Here is an 18,619-nt window from a genome sequence, read left to right on the forward strand (position 1 = left end):
AGGATATAATGCATATATAACCTTCTGTCCTGTGAGCATGGAGAAACAAGCAGGAAGTGAAGTGATGTCTTAGCTAGCTTAGCATGTCACTTGGCAGACAGTGGGAGCTCAGCCAAGGCAAGAACTTCCTCCCCACTTCCTGCTCCGCTGAAACCTAGTCCCAGCTCTTAACTCATTCACTTCCTCCAACAGCCCTGGGGAAAAGAAAGCAGGAGTGTGTCCATTTCCTGAATAGAGAAACTGAGGCAGAGGCAGACCAAAGGCAGGATCTTAGGATGGCAGGCTCCTGAGCTTCTAGGGGTGTGTGTGTGGGTGGGGGGAGAGAGAGAGAGGTTGTATTTGAAAGTTTTGAAAGGAAGACTGCAAATGTAGCTGGTGGAAGATTGTTACCAAGAGAGTGAGGCCATGATGGGGAGACAGGCTTGGATGCCTTTCCCAGACTCCCTCAGCATGTCTTCCTGTGTGCTCTGTTTACTTATCCATCTCTCCCCACTACAGTGTTAGCAGCTCCTTGAAGAGGAGGGGTCGGGTCGGAGCCTGCTTCCCCCTCCCCCCCGCCATGCCCCGCCCGTGATTTGGAACAGCGCATACCCTGTCATGAACCTTTAACTGACACCTGGCAACTGAACGTGTGTATGAATGAATGACGTGAAAGAGCATCAGACGCCGCAGAGGGTCAGTGTGAGCGGTCAGCGAACGTGGGCTGGGAGGCGGACAAGGGTCCTGCAGACCTCGGGGGTGGGAGGTATAGGTTGCCAGTCTGAGGGACATGCGCATCTCAGGAAGCAGGGAGCTTGCCCAGCCTGGGCTATGAAAACCTCTCCTTTGCCTTAGGCTCAGGTAAGCCTGAGAAATGCCTGGAAGTTGAATGAAAGCTGTGTGGGGTCCAGCATCTGCTGGCAGCTCACCCCATCCCCCAACCACCACATTCACTAAGGGGAGCCAGCAGAGGACCAGAGGTGGGGAACTGGATCTCTCCGGGAGTCCGGGAGGTCTGGTGAGGCCCCTCTAGGCAGCAGGCTTCCATTTGCTGGGCTCCGGCAGTGCCAGGAGCGTCAACCTTTCCAGGTGCTCCAGCAAGGAAGGACCCTGAACCAGAGGAATCAGAACAAGCTGGTTTTAAAAGTAGCCAATTATTTTCTGATTTGTCTTTGGGAAGAGACGATTATTTTGTTTGAAAAGGAAAAAAAAAAAATCACTTTACTGGGCTTTTTAGTTATGCAAAGGGAAAGCCTCCGTCCCTCCAGCAGTCCGGGAGGAGAGAGCTCGATTCCTCCGCATAACAATGGGAAAGGAAGCTGCTTGCCTTAGGGCAAAGTGGCCACCAGCAGGAGCACCACGGGGAGATGAGTCTAAGACCCCAACTAAGGCGTTTCCTTTCTCCTCGGGAAGTCTCCCGAGGAGTGGCGGGCTTAGATTTCAGGTGAGGCTCAGGCAGAGGTCAAAGTTCAGCTGCCCTCCTAGTTCAGCCACGGTTTAGTTGCTCAAGGGGAAAGATGCTAGCAAGTGAGGTAGACCTGAGCAAGGTGGGGCAAAACTATTTGGGGGTACCTCCTGTGTGTCAGGTGCTTGGGATACAATGTTGAAGTCTGTAGGCAGTTCCTGCCTTCTATTTACACAACTGTTTAGTTACAGTTCTGGAATGTTCCATGAAAATGAAGAAATAACGGGTCCTAGTAATAGTTAACATTACAAAGCAAGTGTCATATACCAACCAGGCAGTGTTCTACAAGCTTACACATGTTTACTCTGCAAAAACTTCATGAGGAAAATAGTAGCATTATACTTACCTTACTGATGAGAAAATGAAAACACAGAAAACTAGGTTAGAAAACTAACCTGCCAAGGTTACTCCAAGTGTGATCGCGTTGAGATTTGAGTCCTGAAACCTGTGCTCTGAGTCACTTTACTTCCTGCTTCTTTCTCCATGCTCACTGGACAGAAGGTGTCTAAGAGGAGCCTGGCAGGTCCAGAAGGCTTCTCTGAGGAAGTGAGCTGACATCTAAGAATGAGATGGAACCAACCAGACCTGGAGGGGAACCTTCATTCCAGGAAGAGGGAACCATATGTGCAAAGGCACAGAGGTAGAGTGGGAGCAAGGAAAGAAATGAAGGATTTGTATGGAGATATGGACAGGGGCCAGGTCATGCTAAAAATCATTATGAGAAGCTAATGGAAAGTTTTAAAGGGACAGCAGATACATTCAGATTTGTATTTCTTTTCTTTTCCTTTTATTTTTTAATTAATTAATTAATTTAGATTATATATATTTTTAAAGATTTTATTTATTTATTTGACAGAGAGATCACAAGTAGGCAGAGAGGCAGGCAGAGGGAGAGAGAGGGAAGCAGGCTCCCTGCTGAGCAGAGAGCCCGATGTAGGACTCGATCCCAGGACCCTGAGATCATGACCTGAACCGAAGGCAATGGCTCAACCCACGGAGCCACCCAGGCGCCCCTAGATTATATTTTTAAGGGGCACCTGGCTGGCTCAGTTGGTTAAGTGCCTGACTTGGCTCAGGTCATAATCTCAGGGTTCCTGGATCCATTCAGCCTTGGGCTCCCTGCGCAGCAGGGAGTCTGCTTGCCCCTCTCCCTTTGCCCCTCCCCGCTCAAATAAATAAAATCTCTTTTTTAAAAAAGATTTTTTAAAAAAGAGATTTTATTTACTTATTTGAGAGAGAGAGAGATCACAAGTAGGCGGAGAGGCAGGCAGAGAGAGAGGGGGAAGCAGGCTCCCCGCTGAGCAGAGAGCCCCTTGCAGGGCTCCATCCCAGGACCCTGAGACCATGACCTGAGCTGAAGGCAGAGGCTTAAACCACTGAGCCACCCAGACGCCCGTTAAAAAAAGATTTTAAGTAATCTCTACACCCAACGTGGGGTTCAAACTCACAACCCCAAAATCGAGTCGCATGCTCCACGACTGAGCCAGCTAGGCGCTCGCCAGATTTTGTATTTCAAATATCACCCCAAAGGTTGTGCAGAGAATGAATGAGGGTGTTTGGTGGCAGAGGGGATCTCCTAGCCACTGTATGGTGTTTGCACATAAGACAGAGTAGCCAGGTTGGGCTAAGGTCTGTTGGTTGAGGTTCGCCCATAAGAACTGCTGGGTGTTGCTCCCTAAAAAGGGTGAAGAGCAGAGGACAAGTCACTAGAACTTGGAAGCCTGGTCTGGGAGCGGCAAAAGAGGCGGAGTCTGATGGGTTGTGTAGCAGGCTGGGACGGGGCCCGGGATTTGGCTGGCCCAGTGGGCCACTCGGCTCCGTTGGGTTTCAGGACTGGTCTCCAAGTGGGAGGGATGCTGCGCTACACGCGGCGTCCTGGTTGTCTTGATAGAGCTGGCTTAGTAAGGGCGGGGCCGGAGGTGGGCGGGGCGCTGGGTTGTACCCCGGCCCAGCCGCTGTCAGGATAGAGCCGGTCAGGAGGGGCGGGCGCGAGGGGGGCGGGGCGCTGGGCCTCCCGCGGCCACGCCGCTGTCGCGGGTGCATTCCTGGCTCTCTGGCCGGGGGCGGAGGAGCGCCCCGGCTGAGTCTGCGGTACCCGCTGGGTGCGGGTGTCGGGACTGGCCGGAGCTGGGAGCGGGGCGGTGGAGGACCCAGGTGAGCCGGGACCTTGTGCCTGGAGCGGGACCGCGGAGGCTCGAGGTGAGCCGGGACCCCTTGCGGGCCCAGGGTGCGCTCCCCACCGCCAGAGGGCGAGCGGCAGCGGGGCTCAGGGAGCTGCCCCCTCCCAGCACTGGGGACCTGGGCGTCCTCTCGGAAGGGGGGTGGAGGAGACGGTAAATCAGTAACCCGCAGCGCACACAGGGCCTTTTGTCCCGCTCCGTCCAAAGAGCACCCTGGCCATGGAGCTGGTTACTCATTGCCCACCCCAGCGGGGGCGGGCCGGCTGTCTCTGCAGCTCCCCCTCAGGACCTGCCGACTCGCACCTCCCCCCAGGGTGACCGGGTAGGGGTGGAAGAAGGAGAGCGCCTGGTCCCTCTGCTGGACCGTCTGCGCGCCCCGAGTAGAGATGAGGAAGCTGAGGATCCGAGAGGTGCAGTCATTTGCTCCAGGTTCTCCCAGCGCTTGAATGCGGGAGGCTGGAGGAGAACCCAGGACTGTCTGATGCCAGAGTCAGGCCGTTCAGCCCCTGAGCAAGGCGGTGGGTCCGTCTGTCTGTGGCTGGGTGTGATCCGACAATGAAGGGTCCTGAGGTTACAAGGTCGGGGCAGCCTAAGAATGGGAATAAAATCCCTAGGATTCCCCGCCCCTCTCCCAGCTGGAGCTGTGGACCCAGAGGGCTGCTCTGCAGGTTGGGGGGATTTTATGGAGGAGGGCCATGGAAACTGGGGGTGGGTGCAAGGACAGTGGCATCTGGTTAAGGTGGAGAAGAGAAATGGGGACACAGAGGTATGTATGTGCAAGAGAGAAGACATGCCCAGTTTTGAAAGCCAATGGCTTTAGTGTGGAGCCGACTATGCAACCAAAGATCTGACAAGGACAAGGCAAGGAGGGAGGCCTAGAATGCTGGATAAACTGTGGATTGGATCCTGCTGGATATGGGCAGCCATTAAGGGCTTGAGAATTGGGGGATATAGGGTGGTGACATGGCAGATACTTGTAATTTCTAAAGCCCTGCTGGAGAGTGGAGGCTGGAGCGTCAAGGGAGATATTTGCAAAGGCCCAAGCTGGAGATGACCATGGCCTGCATTGGGTCCAAGCAAAGGAGGTGAGATGGACAGGAGAAGGATTGAGGAGGCAGATGGGACTGGAAGTGGGGGGGGTTGGTAAAGGTGGATGGGAAGAAATGATGCCCAAGCTGCAGGAGCAACCCAGGGAAGGAGCAGTTGGCAGGGGGAGATGATGGCTTTGGCCAGGACAAGCTGAGTAGTGCCCCCTGCCTTGGAGCCAGAGCTGGAAGGGGGGCAGTGGCTGAAGAGAGTGCAGTGAGCCTCCTGGGCAAGGTAGATTCAGAGACATCAATGCCTCCTGACTTCCGGAGCCCCAAGTAATAGCCAGTAGTCCCCTGGGACTGCATTGGTCACCTCTTCCCCTGCCCCAGCTGCGGCTGTTTTGAGAGTTCCTTTTGGGAGATGGACACATCCTTGGTGGTATATGGATAGGGTGGATGTGTACCTCATACCTGACAGGAACTGCACCAGAATGGGAGGTAATTGGCCAAGGGCAGACCCAGGGTGACTGTCAGGAAGGGGTGGGGGGAGGAGGGAAGAACATGCCAACATTCTGTGTTTTCAGCCCCTACATATGGTCTGTTTTATCCTCCAATCAGTCCTCTGAGGACAGCACCCCGAGAGGGACAGGGACTTGTAAGTTGGTAAGAGTCAGAATTTGAACTTGGCTTTGTTGGACGCAGAGCCCGTGTTGCCTCAAACGGAGCTGTGAGGACACAAAAAGCAGATGTATTCCCAGCATGCCATTCTGGTTCAGAATGAGGAAGAACTTTTGATCGCCATGGAATGTGCTGCTGTGTTAGGAGTGAGTGCTCTGCCACTGAAGGTATTCAAAGCTGGCCATGAAAATGTCAGCAGTGCTAGAAGTGTGGGTCAGATCAGATAACATCCAGATGCTGAAGTTTGGCCTTGTATTAGATTTCTTTTCTTTTTTTCCGGTTCTTCAGCAATAAATTCATTTATTCAGCAAAAAATAAATTATGTGTGCTGAGAGCGAGCAGAAGATATGTCTCCATTCTCTGCTTTCCTCCGAGGAAAGAATCCCCAAACTGCCCTTTCTGTGAACTTGTGCCAGGGTCTCAGCAGGACCGGAGGAGAGCAGGAAGCCTGGCCCTGCCCCCCTGCACAACCTACTGTGAAGAAGCTTTGGGCTCTGGCCACAGCAGAGCCGATTCCAGTGTCTGCCCGATCTCTGCCGCACTGCTGTGTGGGGGTGAGGGTGGGGGGGACAAGTCTTCTGACCACTTCCGGTCTCAGTTTCTTCATCTGCAGAACAGGGGAATAGCACCCCCAAAGGTGCCTGCATAGCAGGAGTTCTCCCTCCTTTGCAGGAAGGCAGTTGGTGTTAAACCCAGCCTGGGTCCTTGTGAGCAGCAGGAAGGATATGTGGCTGCTGTTGGCCCTCTTGGGAGTCCTGGTGGAGGTGCCTGGGGCTCCCACGTTGTCCCTTGAAGCCTCTGAGGAAATGCAGCTAGGTATGGCCTTTAAGGTGGGAGAAGGGGGCAGGGGTGGGCACCTGGAGGGGGGCTACTAGCTGAGCAAAGCTGGGAAGGACCTGGCCCAGTCCCTGAGGAGGTGACAGCAGGGCAGGACCCAACCATTAAGACTCAGTGTCTGGCTCCCAGCAAGCATCCACCTATCTCTATGTCCACAAGAGAGGAATGGCCTTGCTGGGTGAGGGTCCTGAGCTGGGCTGCAGAGCTGGTGGTGAGCCCCTCGCCGTGTGTGTGTGTATGTGTGTGTGTGTGTGTGCGCGTGCGCACACGCGCGCGTGCGCGTGCACACTTGCGCATGCATGCGTGTGTGTTCCGTGCACTGGGTGTGTGGTTTGGGAGTCCCAGCAGCATGTGTGGTGTATGCACTGTGGGTGTGCTGTGCCCCGGAGGTGTGGCACCTGTAGCATGTGGGGTGTGTGTGTGTGTGGCAATGGCATGTCCAGTCCAGCATGTGTGCTATGCACCATGTGTGTGATGTGCACCAGAGGCATGGCAGTGGCCTTATGTACAGTGTCGGTAGCATGTGATGACAGGTGTCTATGTTGAGGAGCAGCGGGGGTCCAGCATGTGTCGAGGGATGCTGTGTCCCGCCTGTGCAGCATGTTCCCCATACACAGAGGGCTCCCTCAGCTGGGGCTCTGGGGGGCTCGCTGACCTCTGCCCTTGGCCCACAGAGCCCTGCCTGGCCCCTGGCCCCAAGCAGCAAGAGCAGGAGCTGACCGTGGCCCTCGGGCAGCCTGTGCGGCTGTGCTGTGGACGGGCTGAGCGTGGTGGCCACTGGTATAAGGAGGGCAGTCGCCTACCACCTGCTGGCCGGGTACGAGGCTGGAGGGGCCGCTTGGAGATCGCCAGTTTCCTACCGGAGGATGCTGGCTGCTACCTCTGCCTGGCACGAGGCTCCATGCTTCTCCTGCACAATGTTACCTTGGCTCTGGATGGTAAGGGGGTCTAGCAGGGGCTAAAGGGTGCCTGGGGAGAGAGACTGTCCCCATTCTAGACCTCAGACGGCTCTCTTTGTCCCTGACATAGACTCCTTGACCTCCAGCAATGGCAATGAGGACTCTAAGGCCCACGGGGGCCCCTTGAATGGGCACATTTACCCCCAGCAAGGTCAGTACGAGTCCTCAGGGACTCATTTCCCTCCGTCCCAGCTGGTCACTGAGAAGAAGGGACCTGTGTGGAAACAGGTGATCATCCTGGGGGCAGTAAATTTGCCTTCCCCCTCCCTCCCAGCACCCTACTGGACACACCCTCAACGCATGGAGAAGAAACTGCATGCAGTGCCTGCTGGGAACACCGTGAAGTTCCGCTGTCCAGCGGCAGGCAACCCCACACCCACCATCCGCTGGCTTAAAGACGGACAGGATTTCCATGGGGAGCATCGCATTGGAGGCATTCGGGTGAGTCTCCAGGTTCCAAGACCATCTGCTCCTCCATTTTCACTCTCCCATTGATCTGCTCCGGCCTAGAAGTCATTCCTTCTCCAATGAGGAAGGCAGCTGCGGGCCCTAGAAGGAGAGCTAGACCGCGGACTGGGACAGCTTCGATTCAAGTCCCCACTCCGCCACCCTCCTGCACGTGACTTAATCTCTCAGCCTCAGCTTTCCTTGTAAAGTGGGAAGGCTCACTGACTGGCAGGTAGGGCGTTTCAGCAACTAATTCTCATAAGACCCTATGGGGTCGCCTCCAGGGTGCAGTGAGGAAGCTGGGACTCTGAGAGGGCAAACACTGGCTCCAGATGGTACAACCAAGAAGAAGCCATGCTAAAACTCAGAGGCACAAACCAAAGGTTCAGATTCCTCTTGGCCTTGGCCTGGCCTCCGCAGGGCCTGGAGAACTTGAGAAGACCACTGTGGGCAGGATCTAGCCTCTTTGCGCCCTGGACCCCTGGGTGGGCACCAGTGAATGGCCGCTCACAGACGCTTCCTTCCCCCTTCACGCCCTGGACCCCTGGGTGGGTACCGGTGAATGGCCATTCAGAGACACTTCCCTGCCCCCAGCTGCGCCACCAGCACTGGAGCCTGGTGATGGAAAGCGTGGTGCCCTCGGACCGCGGCACATACACTTGCCTCGTGGAGAACCCAATGGGCAGCATCCGCTACAGCTATCTGCTGGATGTGCTGGGTGAGCGGACGGGCAGGCAAGGTGGTCTGGGGTGGGAGCCCCGACACTGCCCTCGGCTAGCACACAGTCTGGCTGGCAACATGGGCTCAAGCTGCCCTAGGTGTCCCAGTGGGTCAGAGGGAAGTTCAGGGGTGGTGGTGGTGGGGGGGTCATGTTCACCTGGAAGAACGGGGTCAGCTGAGCAGAAAAGGTGGGAAAGACATCCAGGCAGAGGGCCCAGGCTGAATAAAGGTTCTAGGTGTAATGAAAACAATGCATTTGTGAAGAGGTGTATGCCTGGGGTGTGGCATTTAAGTGGGGAGCCGTGTGTGGGGAGGGTTTTGAATACTAGGCTATGAATTGGTCCTTGACCACCAAAGGCAATAGGGAGCCATGGAAGGTTGCAGCAGCATGAGCAGGGGGCAGACAAGGTCTGAGTTGCACATCAGGAAGTTCCCTCCCTTGAGCTGAGGGCAGGTGACCAGGGTGCTTCTGTGGATGCCACTGGTCAGGGTTGACCGCCTGGCCTGGCCCCCAGAGCGGTCCCCGCACCGGCCCATCCTGCAGGCGGGGCTCCCTGCCAACACCACAGCTGTGGCAGGCAGCGACGTGGAGCTGCTGTGCAAGGTGTACAGTGATGCCCAGCCCCACATCCAGTGGCTGAAGCACATCGTCGTCAACGGCAGCAGTTTTGGCGCCGACGGCTTCCCCTACGTGCAAGTCCTGAAGGTCTGGCACCCGCCAGCCCCTGAACCCTCCTGCTCTCCCATGGGGCATGGGGGTACGGGCTTGGCCCCCCGCTTCATTCCTGGCCACAATATGGCCCCTGGCCCTGTTTTGACCCCTGAGTATGTCCCCCTCCCCATCCCCAGACAGCAGACATCAATAGCTCAGAGGTGGAAGTCCTGTATCTTCGGAATGTGTCAGCTGAGGATGCAGGCGAATATACCTGCCTGGCGGGCAACTCCATCGGCCTCTCCTACCAGTCAGCCTGGCTCACGGTGCTGCCAGGTGAGCACTCGAGGGGGCCGGGAGGGGCTGCAGGAATCCCGCTCTGCCCCAGCATCGGCCTGTGGGGCTCGGGACATGGCATGAGGGTTTGTGTGTTCGATTCTGCGTGTTGCAGCGCTTCTGTGCGTGTCCCTGTGGGACTGCCATGTGACCCCCTGGGTTAGGGGTGAGCAGCACCGGGTGTCGCTGCAGCCTTCGTGGTCGGTGTCTCAGTGGGTGTTGGGAGCTGTGAGGCCTGAGTTAGAGGGTGTGGAGCTGGCCATGTAACCACTGACTGCTCAGTTTTCTGTCTATGTGTGTGTCTGTGGGCAGAGGAGGACCTCACATGGACAGCAGCGGCCCCTGAGGCCAGGTACACGGACATCATTCTTTACGTGTCAGGCTCTCTGGCTTTGGTTGTCCTCCTGCTGCTGGCTGGGCTGTACCGAGGGCAGGTACTCCTGAGCCGGCACCCCAGGCAGCCCGCCACGGTGCAGAAGCTGTCCCGCTTCCCTCTGGCCCGGCAGGTACCATGCCGATCCCCACCCGCTGCCGCGTCCCCCATAGCGAAGCTCTCGCTTCCCACCTGCCTCCCCAGCTCGGCCCCAGCAGGCTGACTGGGTCGCCCGCCTTCCAGTTCTCCCTGGAGTCGCGCTCTTCGGCCAAGTCCAGCTCCTCCTTGGTGCGGGGTGTCCGTCTGTCCTCCGGCGGCCCTCCCTTGCTCGCTGGCCTTGTGAGTCTAGACCTACCTCTCGACCCACTGTGGGAGTTCCCGCGGGACAGGTATGTGGCACGGAGGGAGGGTGGGCATTCAGGCTCCAGGCAGGAAGGAAGTTCTGTGGCTGAGGCCTCGGCTGTCTCATCTCCAGGCTGGTGCTCGGGAAGCCGCTGGGCGAGGGCTGCTTCGGGCAGGTGGTGCGTGCAGAGGCCTTCGGCATGGACCCTGCCCAGCCTGACCAAGCCAGCACCGTGGCCGTCAAGATGCTCAAGGGTGAGTGGTGGCCCCGAGGGACTTGCTGTGGCCTGGGACCAACAGAAGAGGCTCATGGTGCTACCAGTTGAGCACTGGTGGCCAGAAGGGCTGCGGTATCCCACCCTTGGGGCTGGGGCCCAACTTTGCTACCAACCTTGGCAAGCCATTTCTGAACCTATTTGCTCACATGTTACCTGGGGGTAAACAGTAGTTCCTACCTCCCGGCCTAAGGTTCCTGGAGAGTGCCTGGTATATAAAACCTTACCCACTGGAAGGATGATGACTACAAGGATTTGGGGTGACTAGGGGTCAGACACCCCCACCTCAGCCCTAGCCCCACATCAGCCGTGGCCTCAAATAACCTTGTCAGTCTCACAGGCTTCCACCTCATTCCTCCCGAGTACCCCCAAGCCACACCTTCAGCCTCCCCCACCCTGGGCCCTTCCCAGATCTGTCCTCTTGCGTCTGCCACTCCGGGAGAACAGCCCAAGCGCCAGCCCCAAAGTCCACAGGAGATACCTAGGGACCTACCATCAGGGCCTCTCACTGCTACCCCCACCTCCTCTACAAGAGCAGCCCAAACCGCTATTCTGCTCCCCCATCCCCTCTGCACAGCTGGGGCCACCTGGTACTTTCTGGGAGGCAGGGATTGAGAAATGTGCATTGTGAGGTCTGGCAGGGCGGGTATGTCATTGGCCCAGGGCCACAGGTCAGCCCCTGCTCCTCAGCCTTCTCAAGAGAATCTGGAGCAGCTTCTTCTCAGCCTCCCCTAGCTGTACCCCACTGGCGGCTCCCTGAATTCCCAGGCCAGATGGTCTCTAGGCCCCAGTCTGACCTCAGGGCACCAGCCTGCCTCCTGCCCCCAAGAGCTCTTACCGCATTCAGGAACTAACGCCAATCCTCCAGATAGAGCTTCTTCCTGTTCAGAATTCTGTTTCCTGGTCCCACTCACAAACAGGCCCACCTTTTGTAGACCCTTGATCTTGGTGCTTCCCTGTAACTTCTGTGAGTGGTGGGTGGGGCATGATCCATTGTCCCATTGGAGACAAGATGCTCCTGAGGTTCAGAGAAGTTAGGGGACTTTTTCAAGACCATACCGCCTAGCAGGGATTCAGGTCCAGCAATCCAGGCCCTGTCCCAGCTCCCCCATGTCTGTCACCCTGGCTGCCCCCCCGCCCCCCGCCTTCCCCGCAGACAATGCCTCTGACAAGGACTTGGCAGACCTGGTCTCCGAGATGGAGATGATGAAGCTGATCGGTCGGCACAAGAACATTATCAATCTGTTGGGCGTCTGTACTCGGGAAGGTGCGTTGGAATGGGGCCAAGGGCAGGGATGGGGGGTGTGGAGCTACAGCCCCCGCAGCCTCCCTGTCCCCCCACCGACAGGGCCCCTGTATGTGATTGTGGAGTGTGCCGCCAAGGGAAACCTGCGGGAGTTCCTGCGGGCCCGGCGGCCCCCAGGCCCTGATCTCAGCCCTGACGGTCCGAGGAGCAGTGAGGGGCCGCTCTCCTTCCCCACCCTGGTTTCCTGCGCCTACCAGGTGGCCCGAGGCATGCAGTATCTAGAGTCGAGGAAGGTATGGGCGGTGGGCAGCACTCTGGACCATTCTCACTGCTCCGTCTGTACACTTTCCTGCCCCCCAACACTGAATGTCCTCATCTTCTTCCTCTCGCCCCTTTTCCATTGCCCTGTCTAAACGTCCCCAAGCCCTTCTGTAACCCCCATACGTACACATTTGACACTGTTTGTCCCCATTCCTTCCTCTCACAGGCCCTAACTCAGGGGGCAAGGGAAGAGGCCATGTGAGAGGGAGGGGGTGGGCCCTGAAGGAAGCTTTAGTCTCCCCCTCTGAATACTGACCTCTTCGTCTATGAAACAAGTGGATAGTGCCTCCCCTAGGGTTACTGGGAAGTACAGTGTGCCCAGCGTCCAGCCATACATCCTAATAAACCTAAGTCCCCTGCCCTACCCCCAGTGCATCCATCGGGACCTGGCTGCCCGGAATGTACTAGTGACAGAGGACAATGTGATGAAGATTGCTGACTTCGGGCTGGCCCGTGGCGTCCACCATATTGACTACTACAAGAAAACCAGCAACGTGAGGGAGGCAGGGCAGAGTTGGAAAGGGCGAGTGGGGGATACCCGGACCTGTAGGACTCAGTGTCAATGCTCCTACCTGTCCCATCCAGGGCCGCCTGCCTGTCAAGTGGATGGCACCTGAGGCCTTGTTTGATCGAGTCTATACACACCAGACTGATGTGTAAGTCCTGGAGGTCGGGGCTCTGGAGCGTCTCCCGGCAGCTACTACCCTACCTCACAAAAAGGGCAAAGCAATTGCCCGAGGTCACACAAACCTAGGACCTGAGTGCTGCCAGACTCTGTAGTGGATCATGCCTGTGAGGTCCCCCATACCAGCCCTAGGACTAGGGAGCAAAGATGTGCCCTGCTGAACCCTGGTTCTGCCTTTAGGTGGTCATTTGGGATCCTGCTGTGGGAGATCTTCACCCTCGGGGGCTCCCCGTACCCTGGCATCCCTGTGGAGGAGCTGTTCTCACTGCTGCGGGAAGGGCATCGCATGGATCGGCCCCCGAACTGCCCCCCAGAGCTGTGAGGCCTCACCCTCCTCTCCCCCACTCTACAGTCCTTATCCTCTGCCTTGACCTTGGCTGTAGGGCCCAGCCTCCTAATTCACTGTCACCGTCCCCTCCTCAGCTGCAAGGGGAGGTCCTAGCCGAGTGTCCATGCCCTTCCCTTCCCCTGAGTGACCCCCTCATCAAAGCCTGCCCCTAACTCAGACCTTCCGCCCCCTCCGCCCCCTCGGCCAGGTACGGGCTGATGCGGGAGTGCTGGCACGCAGCACCTTCCCAGAGGCCGACTTTTAAGCAGTTGGTGGAGGCACTGGACAAGGTCCTGCTGGCCGTCTCCGAGGAGGTACTGCTCCCCTCTTGTCCCGTGAGCCCTCTCTGACCACTCCCCTCAGGCCCTCATCCCAGCTGAGCACTGAGACTGACCAGCACTGTTCCCTGTAGTACCTAGACCTCCGTCTGACCTTTGGACCCTACTCCCCTGCCGGTGGGGATGCCAGCAGCACCTGCTCCTCCAGCGACTCTGTCTTCTGCCACGACCCCCTACCCCTGGGGCCCAGTGCCTTTTCCTTCCCAGGGGGGCAGACATGAGTGGGCCCCAAGGCTGTGTAGTCAGACAGGCTGGCAGTCTCCAGTCCCAGCTTAGCTGCAGCCTGCCGGTGTTTGACCTTGGCCCCAGGCCCCTGCAGGCTACTGTCCCAGATCTGTAGTTCTGCTTTGGGGAGGTCTGTTCTTATTCCTGGGGTTCCTAGTTGAGGCTTCCTGCTCTGGCCTCAGATTCCCATACTAGACTTCAACCCCAGTCTTAAGGCCCTGCCCTTGCCTTATGGCCCCCGTGTTCTAATGGCCTGAGTGTTGGGGTTCCGCCTGGCCTCCTGGGCCTTAGCACTCAGTCCTTGATCCAGGGGTTTGGCTGGACCTAGCTGTAGAGCTATCCTAAACCTCCTTGCTTCCTTGCACCAAGAGAGGTCTTTGGCCTCTGAACCCCATTTCCCCCAGTCTCCCCTGCCTCCCCTTGCTGCTTGTCCCAGCATCTTGGTGGAAAGAACACTGGTCCCTGTGCTCCTCGCTGAGCAGCTGGAAGCCTGCCAAAAACACAGAAGCAAATGGCCTTTTATAAATTATTTTTGAAATAAACCTCTGTGTTCCTGGTGTCTTCCCTGCAGTAGATGGAGGGGAAACAGGGTGGAGGGATTCCCCAAGCTGGGAGTTTTGTCTGATACAAATGGAGGGCTCTGTGCCAGGCCTTGGGTTCACATCCACCTACAGCTACGTTAGGGCACCCCCAGGAACCTGTGTGCGCGTCTGTGTTGGTCTGTCTTACCCGCACCATCTCATGTATGCGATGGTCTGAATGAGCGCTGATGGCGGAGGAGTCTACACGGCATTCTCCACGGGGTGAAACTCTTGTACCCTCTGCACATGCGTGTGCATGTGCCTGCCCTGGGACTGTCCCCAAGGGAGCTGGCAGCACCCCTCCCCCATCTGCTCAGCATTAACCAGGCTGACCGTTAACACAGCGTGAAAGCCTGAAACCTAGCTTCGAGGCTGCTGCCCGCTCCCACGCTCTGCTGCTCAGACTGGGGGCTAGTGGGGGCTGTGCCCGCCCCGCCCCACCCCACCCCACCCCACCCTGGCCAGTCTCCCAGGCAGCAGCTGGTTGCCGCCCGGCTAGGCTGCAGCTGTCCCTGCCTGCCTGGTCCTCCCCTGGAGAGGCTGTCATGGCCCTGTTCTCAAACACCCTCTGGGGGGAGCAGGGAGATCAGCTTCCCAGGGCTCTGAGCCTGGAACCTTCGCTGGGGCCATCCAGGCAGTTACTGCTACTCTCCAGCCCCTGAACCATAGGGTGGGGGCACTTGACCCGGTGCCTGGGGTTCCCTCCTGCCCTGTCCTCTCCTAGGACAGGACAGACCCATTGTGAGGGCCACCTGGATTACCCCATAGCCTTCCAGGGGGTGGCAGCTGAAAATATAGATAGGGTCAGAAGGGCCTGGATCTAAGAATCTGAGGCTGGGCTGTCCTGGCAGACTGAGCAGCAGCTCATGGCCATGCTTCTCTTCTTGCTCCGGGTAGGTTTCTTCACACCTCCACCTGTGCACTCTCCTTCTGACTGAGCCCCCCGACCAAACCTACTCTCCCACTGGAAGTCCCTGTGCCCAGCCCAGTCAATCACAGGACAGGCAGGTCCCTAAGAATCCACCTGGGGAAGAAAGGGTTGGGAGACTAGAGCAGTGGATAAAGACAGGGGATGACAAATGAGAACTCTATTTTTCCACTTCCCCACTGTGAACCCACTGCTGAGCTACCCTCAGCCACCCACCACTGCCCCTCACCACAGCCTCACCAGACAACAATCTTCCCAATTTAAGGATGGTGAAATGGAATGTGTCAGGCCCAAGGTCACAAGGATGGGGAACTGAGGAAGGAGCTAAATTGACCCCTCCATTCCCCCAAGTCCAGGTTCCCGGCAGGTCCTGTGCACATGGGAGACCAGAGTCAGGTCACTCAGAGTGACAGGGGCAGATGGTGCCTGGTAGGTCTCGGGGGCCAAGAGGGCTCAGCTACCCACCCTGTGCCCCCTCCCAGCCAGCATCTCTGGCAGGCACACACTTGCCACATTCCTGATGTCCCAAGTCAGAATGAGACAGATGCTGCTAATTCCCCCTTTCGAGCTTTCCTGCTCCATCTCCCCTCCCCCAGGCCTCTCGGATGGCATGGCAGCATCTGGAGCCTGGTCCCCTCAGTCTGCCAGAGTTCTGAACAGCCTGCTAGCCAGTGATACTGGCCTTGGGAGCTTGCAGAAAAAGCACTGGGTCACCTCTGGACTCAGCTACTTGCTGGCTGTGTGTATTAGTCAGGGCTCTGGTGGGAGCAGCAGATAGCGGCCCTGATCTCAAAAGTCCAAGCCAGGGAACAGGAGGTGCTGGGAGGTTAGGTCAGGTTGTCCACTGTGTGAGTGGTAAGGCTGGGGGATGGGGGAGGTACTATGACCACAATTACCCTCTTGGAGCCTGAAACACAGGAATGATGACATGTCTGAGAATGGTTGGAAGTGTTCAGTCAACAATGGTTGTTGTTGCTCAGGGATTAGGAGGGAATGGCCCCCAGGGCTGGGTTGCCATGATCTCATTCCCTCCTCATGGCAGCCCTTCCTGGAAAGCATTTTTGTTCCTGTTGCCCAGATGAGGACACCGAGGCTCAGAAGAAAGAAGTGAGTGGCCCGAGGTTACCTGGGGGCAAGTGGGAGAGTGGGTGCTCTGCACCAGGACCTCGGACCTCGGTCCTGGTGCAGAGCTCATTCACACAGCCCTGAATGCCTGGTGTTTGGAGAACCAGGAAAGCCTCTGGGTTTGCGTGAAGCAGGAGACATCGGCTACTAGAATGTCCATGTACCTGGGTGGATGACATTCACGACGCCCCAGCACAGAACTCCAGCCATATGGCCTTCACCCCTGCTACCTCACATGGGCTGCTCCCCCAGGGGAACACACTTCTCGGGGCACACACTTCCCCACTGTCCCCTGGCCAAACCCTGTTCACCCTGCAGTTCTCACTCAACCTCATTTCTCCAAGAAGCCTCCTCTTCCTGCTGAGCCCCCCTCTTCAGAGGCTAATTAGGAAATGCTCTCAATAGTCTCCTTCCCCAAAACTAAACAGCAGGAAGTAAGCCATGCTTTCATAGTTGTTCATCAGGGGCAAGGAGAGAGAGAGAGAATCTCAAGTGGCTTCCACCTTCAGCATGAGCCCCATGACCCAGAGGTCATAGCCTGAGCTGAAACCAAGAGTTGGATGATCAGCTCACCGAGCCACGCAGGAGCCCCTGTTTTACTTATTTTTTTAAAGTAGCCTCCACACCCAGTGTGGAGCCCAACGCAGGGCTTGAACTCATAATCCTGGATCAAGATCTGAGCTGAGGGGCACCTGGGTGGCTCAGTCATTAAGCATCTGCCTTCAGCTCAGGTCATGATCCCAGGGTCCTGGGATCAAGCCCCGCATCGGGCTCCCTGCTCGGCGGGAGCCTGCTGTCCCTCTCCTGGTCCCCCTGCTTGTGTTCCCTCTCTCGCTGTGTCTCTCCCTGGTAAACAAATAAATAAAACCTGAAAAAAAAACAAAAAAAAACAAAAGAAAAGATCTGAGCTGAGCTGAGATCAAGAGTTGGATGCTTCATTGGGTGAGCCACCCAGGCACCCCTATTTTTTTTTTTAAGATTTTTATTTTTTTAAGTAATCTCCACACCCAACATGGGCTCGAATTCACAACCCCGAGATCAGAGTCACATATTCTACCAACTAAGCCAGCCAGATGCCCCTGGACACCACAGTTTTAAAGAGGCATTCACAGTTTAAACAATTTAAACCAAAATTCCAATGGCTTAAAAGATTTTCAATAAAAAAACAACCCCTTGTACCCACTATCTCTGGACCCCAGGGTTTGAAACGGCCCCATTTTTCTGAGTCTTCTTGCACACTCCCCTCCCCTTCCTGCTTGTATAGCCCTTGATCTCATTTATAGATACTGTTCCTGCCCCCTGAAACCCAGGGCCTCACCTGGCAGAACTAAGGCACAGTATAGTGCCGAAGGAAAATAAAGACACCCGTTCCCCAGTATAGACACACTCAGGTGAGCACCCTAGGCCGGCTACTACCCACCCTTCCCACACTCCAGCTCTCTGACTGGGGGTCTCTCCTCCCACTCCTCCACCTGCTATAGGATTTAACCTAATCCCAGAGTATGTGTTCGAGGCAGCTGCAGCTCTCTGAGGGGAGAGGGCTCCCCTCTGGAGGAAATCTCCCTGTATGCTCTTGCTGTGGAAATCTGACCTTTGTCGGCACCTGGGCCCCACGGCTGGGGCCTGTCCCCAAGAAGTGGCTGAGGAGGGGGCGTGAAATTGCCAACAGCTGAACACACCCAGGCTTTTCCCACATCCTCCCCAAACCGGTGGCTGCTCACATTCCATAGCACCAGCTCCTTCCGGGCCCCCCAATGCCAGGCTCATGTTCTTGTGTGGGTGCGTTGGCCCAGCCTGACAGGGCCCTACTGATCTCACCAACCTCCCTACCTAGTATGGCTGAGGGCCCCGCGCAGCTCTCGAACCCCAGGTCACCCTTGTGCCCTTCAGGACTCAGCTCACTTATCCCCTCCTCCAGAAAGACCACACTGACCTCACAGTGCAGCCAAGACATTCTGCCTCTATGAACGACTAGTATGACCCATTTATGTCCCTTTCTGTCCCACTCAGGGCAGGGGCCTCTCTGGCTCCCCCCACCCCCCGGGAACTCAGGCCCAGTGCAGAGCAGGCCACCCTAAGGTTTGTCAAATAACTGAATGACTTGGCAAGGGTGACACTGTGGTTCCCAACCACACAGGCCCTTTCCTTCAACAGCAGAAGCCCAGAAGAGGGGATAGGCTGGCAGGGCTGAGACAGTGTGACCCATTTCAGGAGCACAGCTCTAAAATCTTTAAAATGAAATGGCTCTTGGCTCCTGGAGGACCAAGATTTTTATGATTATTGCTGGGGGACCTACTGCATATGCTGAGGACAGCATCACCAGTACAGCTGAGTTTCTACCCCTCTGGGTATGGGTCCCTTCCCAGCAACCCCTGAAGACAGGTTAAAAATAAACAATGATGGAATGGAATTCCCTAGAGCCGCACTGTCCAACAGAACTTTCTGCAACGATGGAAATGTTCTAGATCTGTGCTGTCCAAGACAGTAGCCACTAGCCAAATGTGGCTCCGGTGACTGAGGAGCTGATTATTTAATTTTAGTTCATTTACTATTACTTTTTTAAGATCTAAC

The 18,619-nt window shown here is 56.6% G+C and overlaps 1 protein-coding gene across 4 annotated transcripts; it reads left to right on the forward strand.

Annotated features, from left to right (window-relative positions):
• The first annotated feature begins 3,449 nt into the window (after positions 1-3,449).
• On the forward strand, positions 3,450-13,956 carry FGFR4 (fibroblast growth factor receptor 4). Of its 4 annotated transcripts, none has more exons than XM_032851903.1 (18): positions 3,450-3,643; positions 6,003-6,146; positions 6,842-7,105; positions 7,197-7,277; positions 7,401-7,567; positions 8,168-8,291; positions 8,809-8,999; positions 9,143-9,281; positions 9,594-9,787; positions 9,898-10,043; positions 10,130-10,251; positions 11,428-11,538; positions 11,620-11,810; positions 12,210-12,332; positions 12,424-12,494; positions 12,704-12,841; positions 13,060-13,165; positions 13,264-13,956. In XM_032851903.1, exons 2-18 carry the CDS (start codon positions 6,056-6,058, stop codon positions 13,408-13,410), a joined length of 2,406 nt encoding a protein of 801 aa, XP_032707794.1. In that variant the 5' UTR covers positions 3,450-3,643; positions 6,003-6,055; the 3' UTR covers positions 13,411-13,956. The 4 variants fall into 4 exon arrangements, with proteins under 4 accessions (XP_032707794.1, XP_032707795.1, XP_032707797.1 ...); XM_032851904.1 differs by having other exon boundaries at positions 3,450-3,598; XM_032851906.1 differs by lacking the exon at positions 3,450-3,643 and having other exon boundaries at positions 9,594-9,633; positions 9,898-9,993.
• The last annotated feature ends 4,663 nt before the right edge of the window (positions 13,957-18,619 follow it).

The sequence above is a fragment of the Lontra canadensis genome, unplaced genomic scaffold (genome assembly GCF_010015895.1).
Source record: "Lontra canadensis isolate GAN:19392208 unplaced genomic scaffold, GSC_riverotter_1.0 scaffold5, whole genome shotgun sequence".
NCBI classification, from domain to species: domain Eukaryota; kingdom Metazoa; phylum Chordata; class Mammalia; order Carnivora; family Mustelidae; genus Lontra; species Lontra canadensis.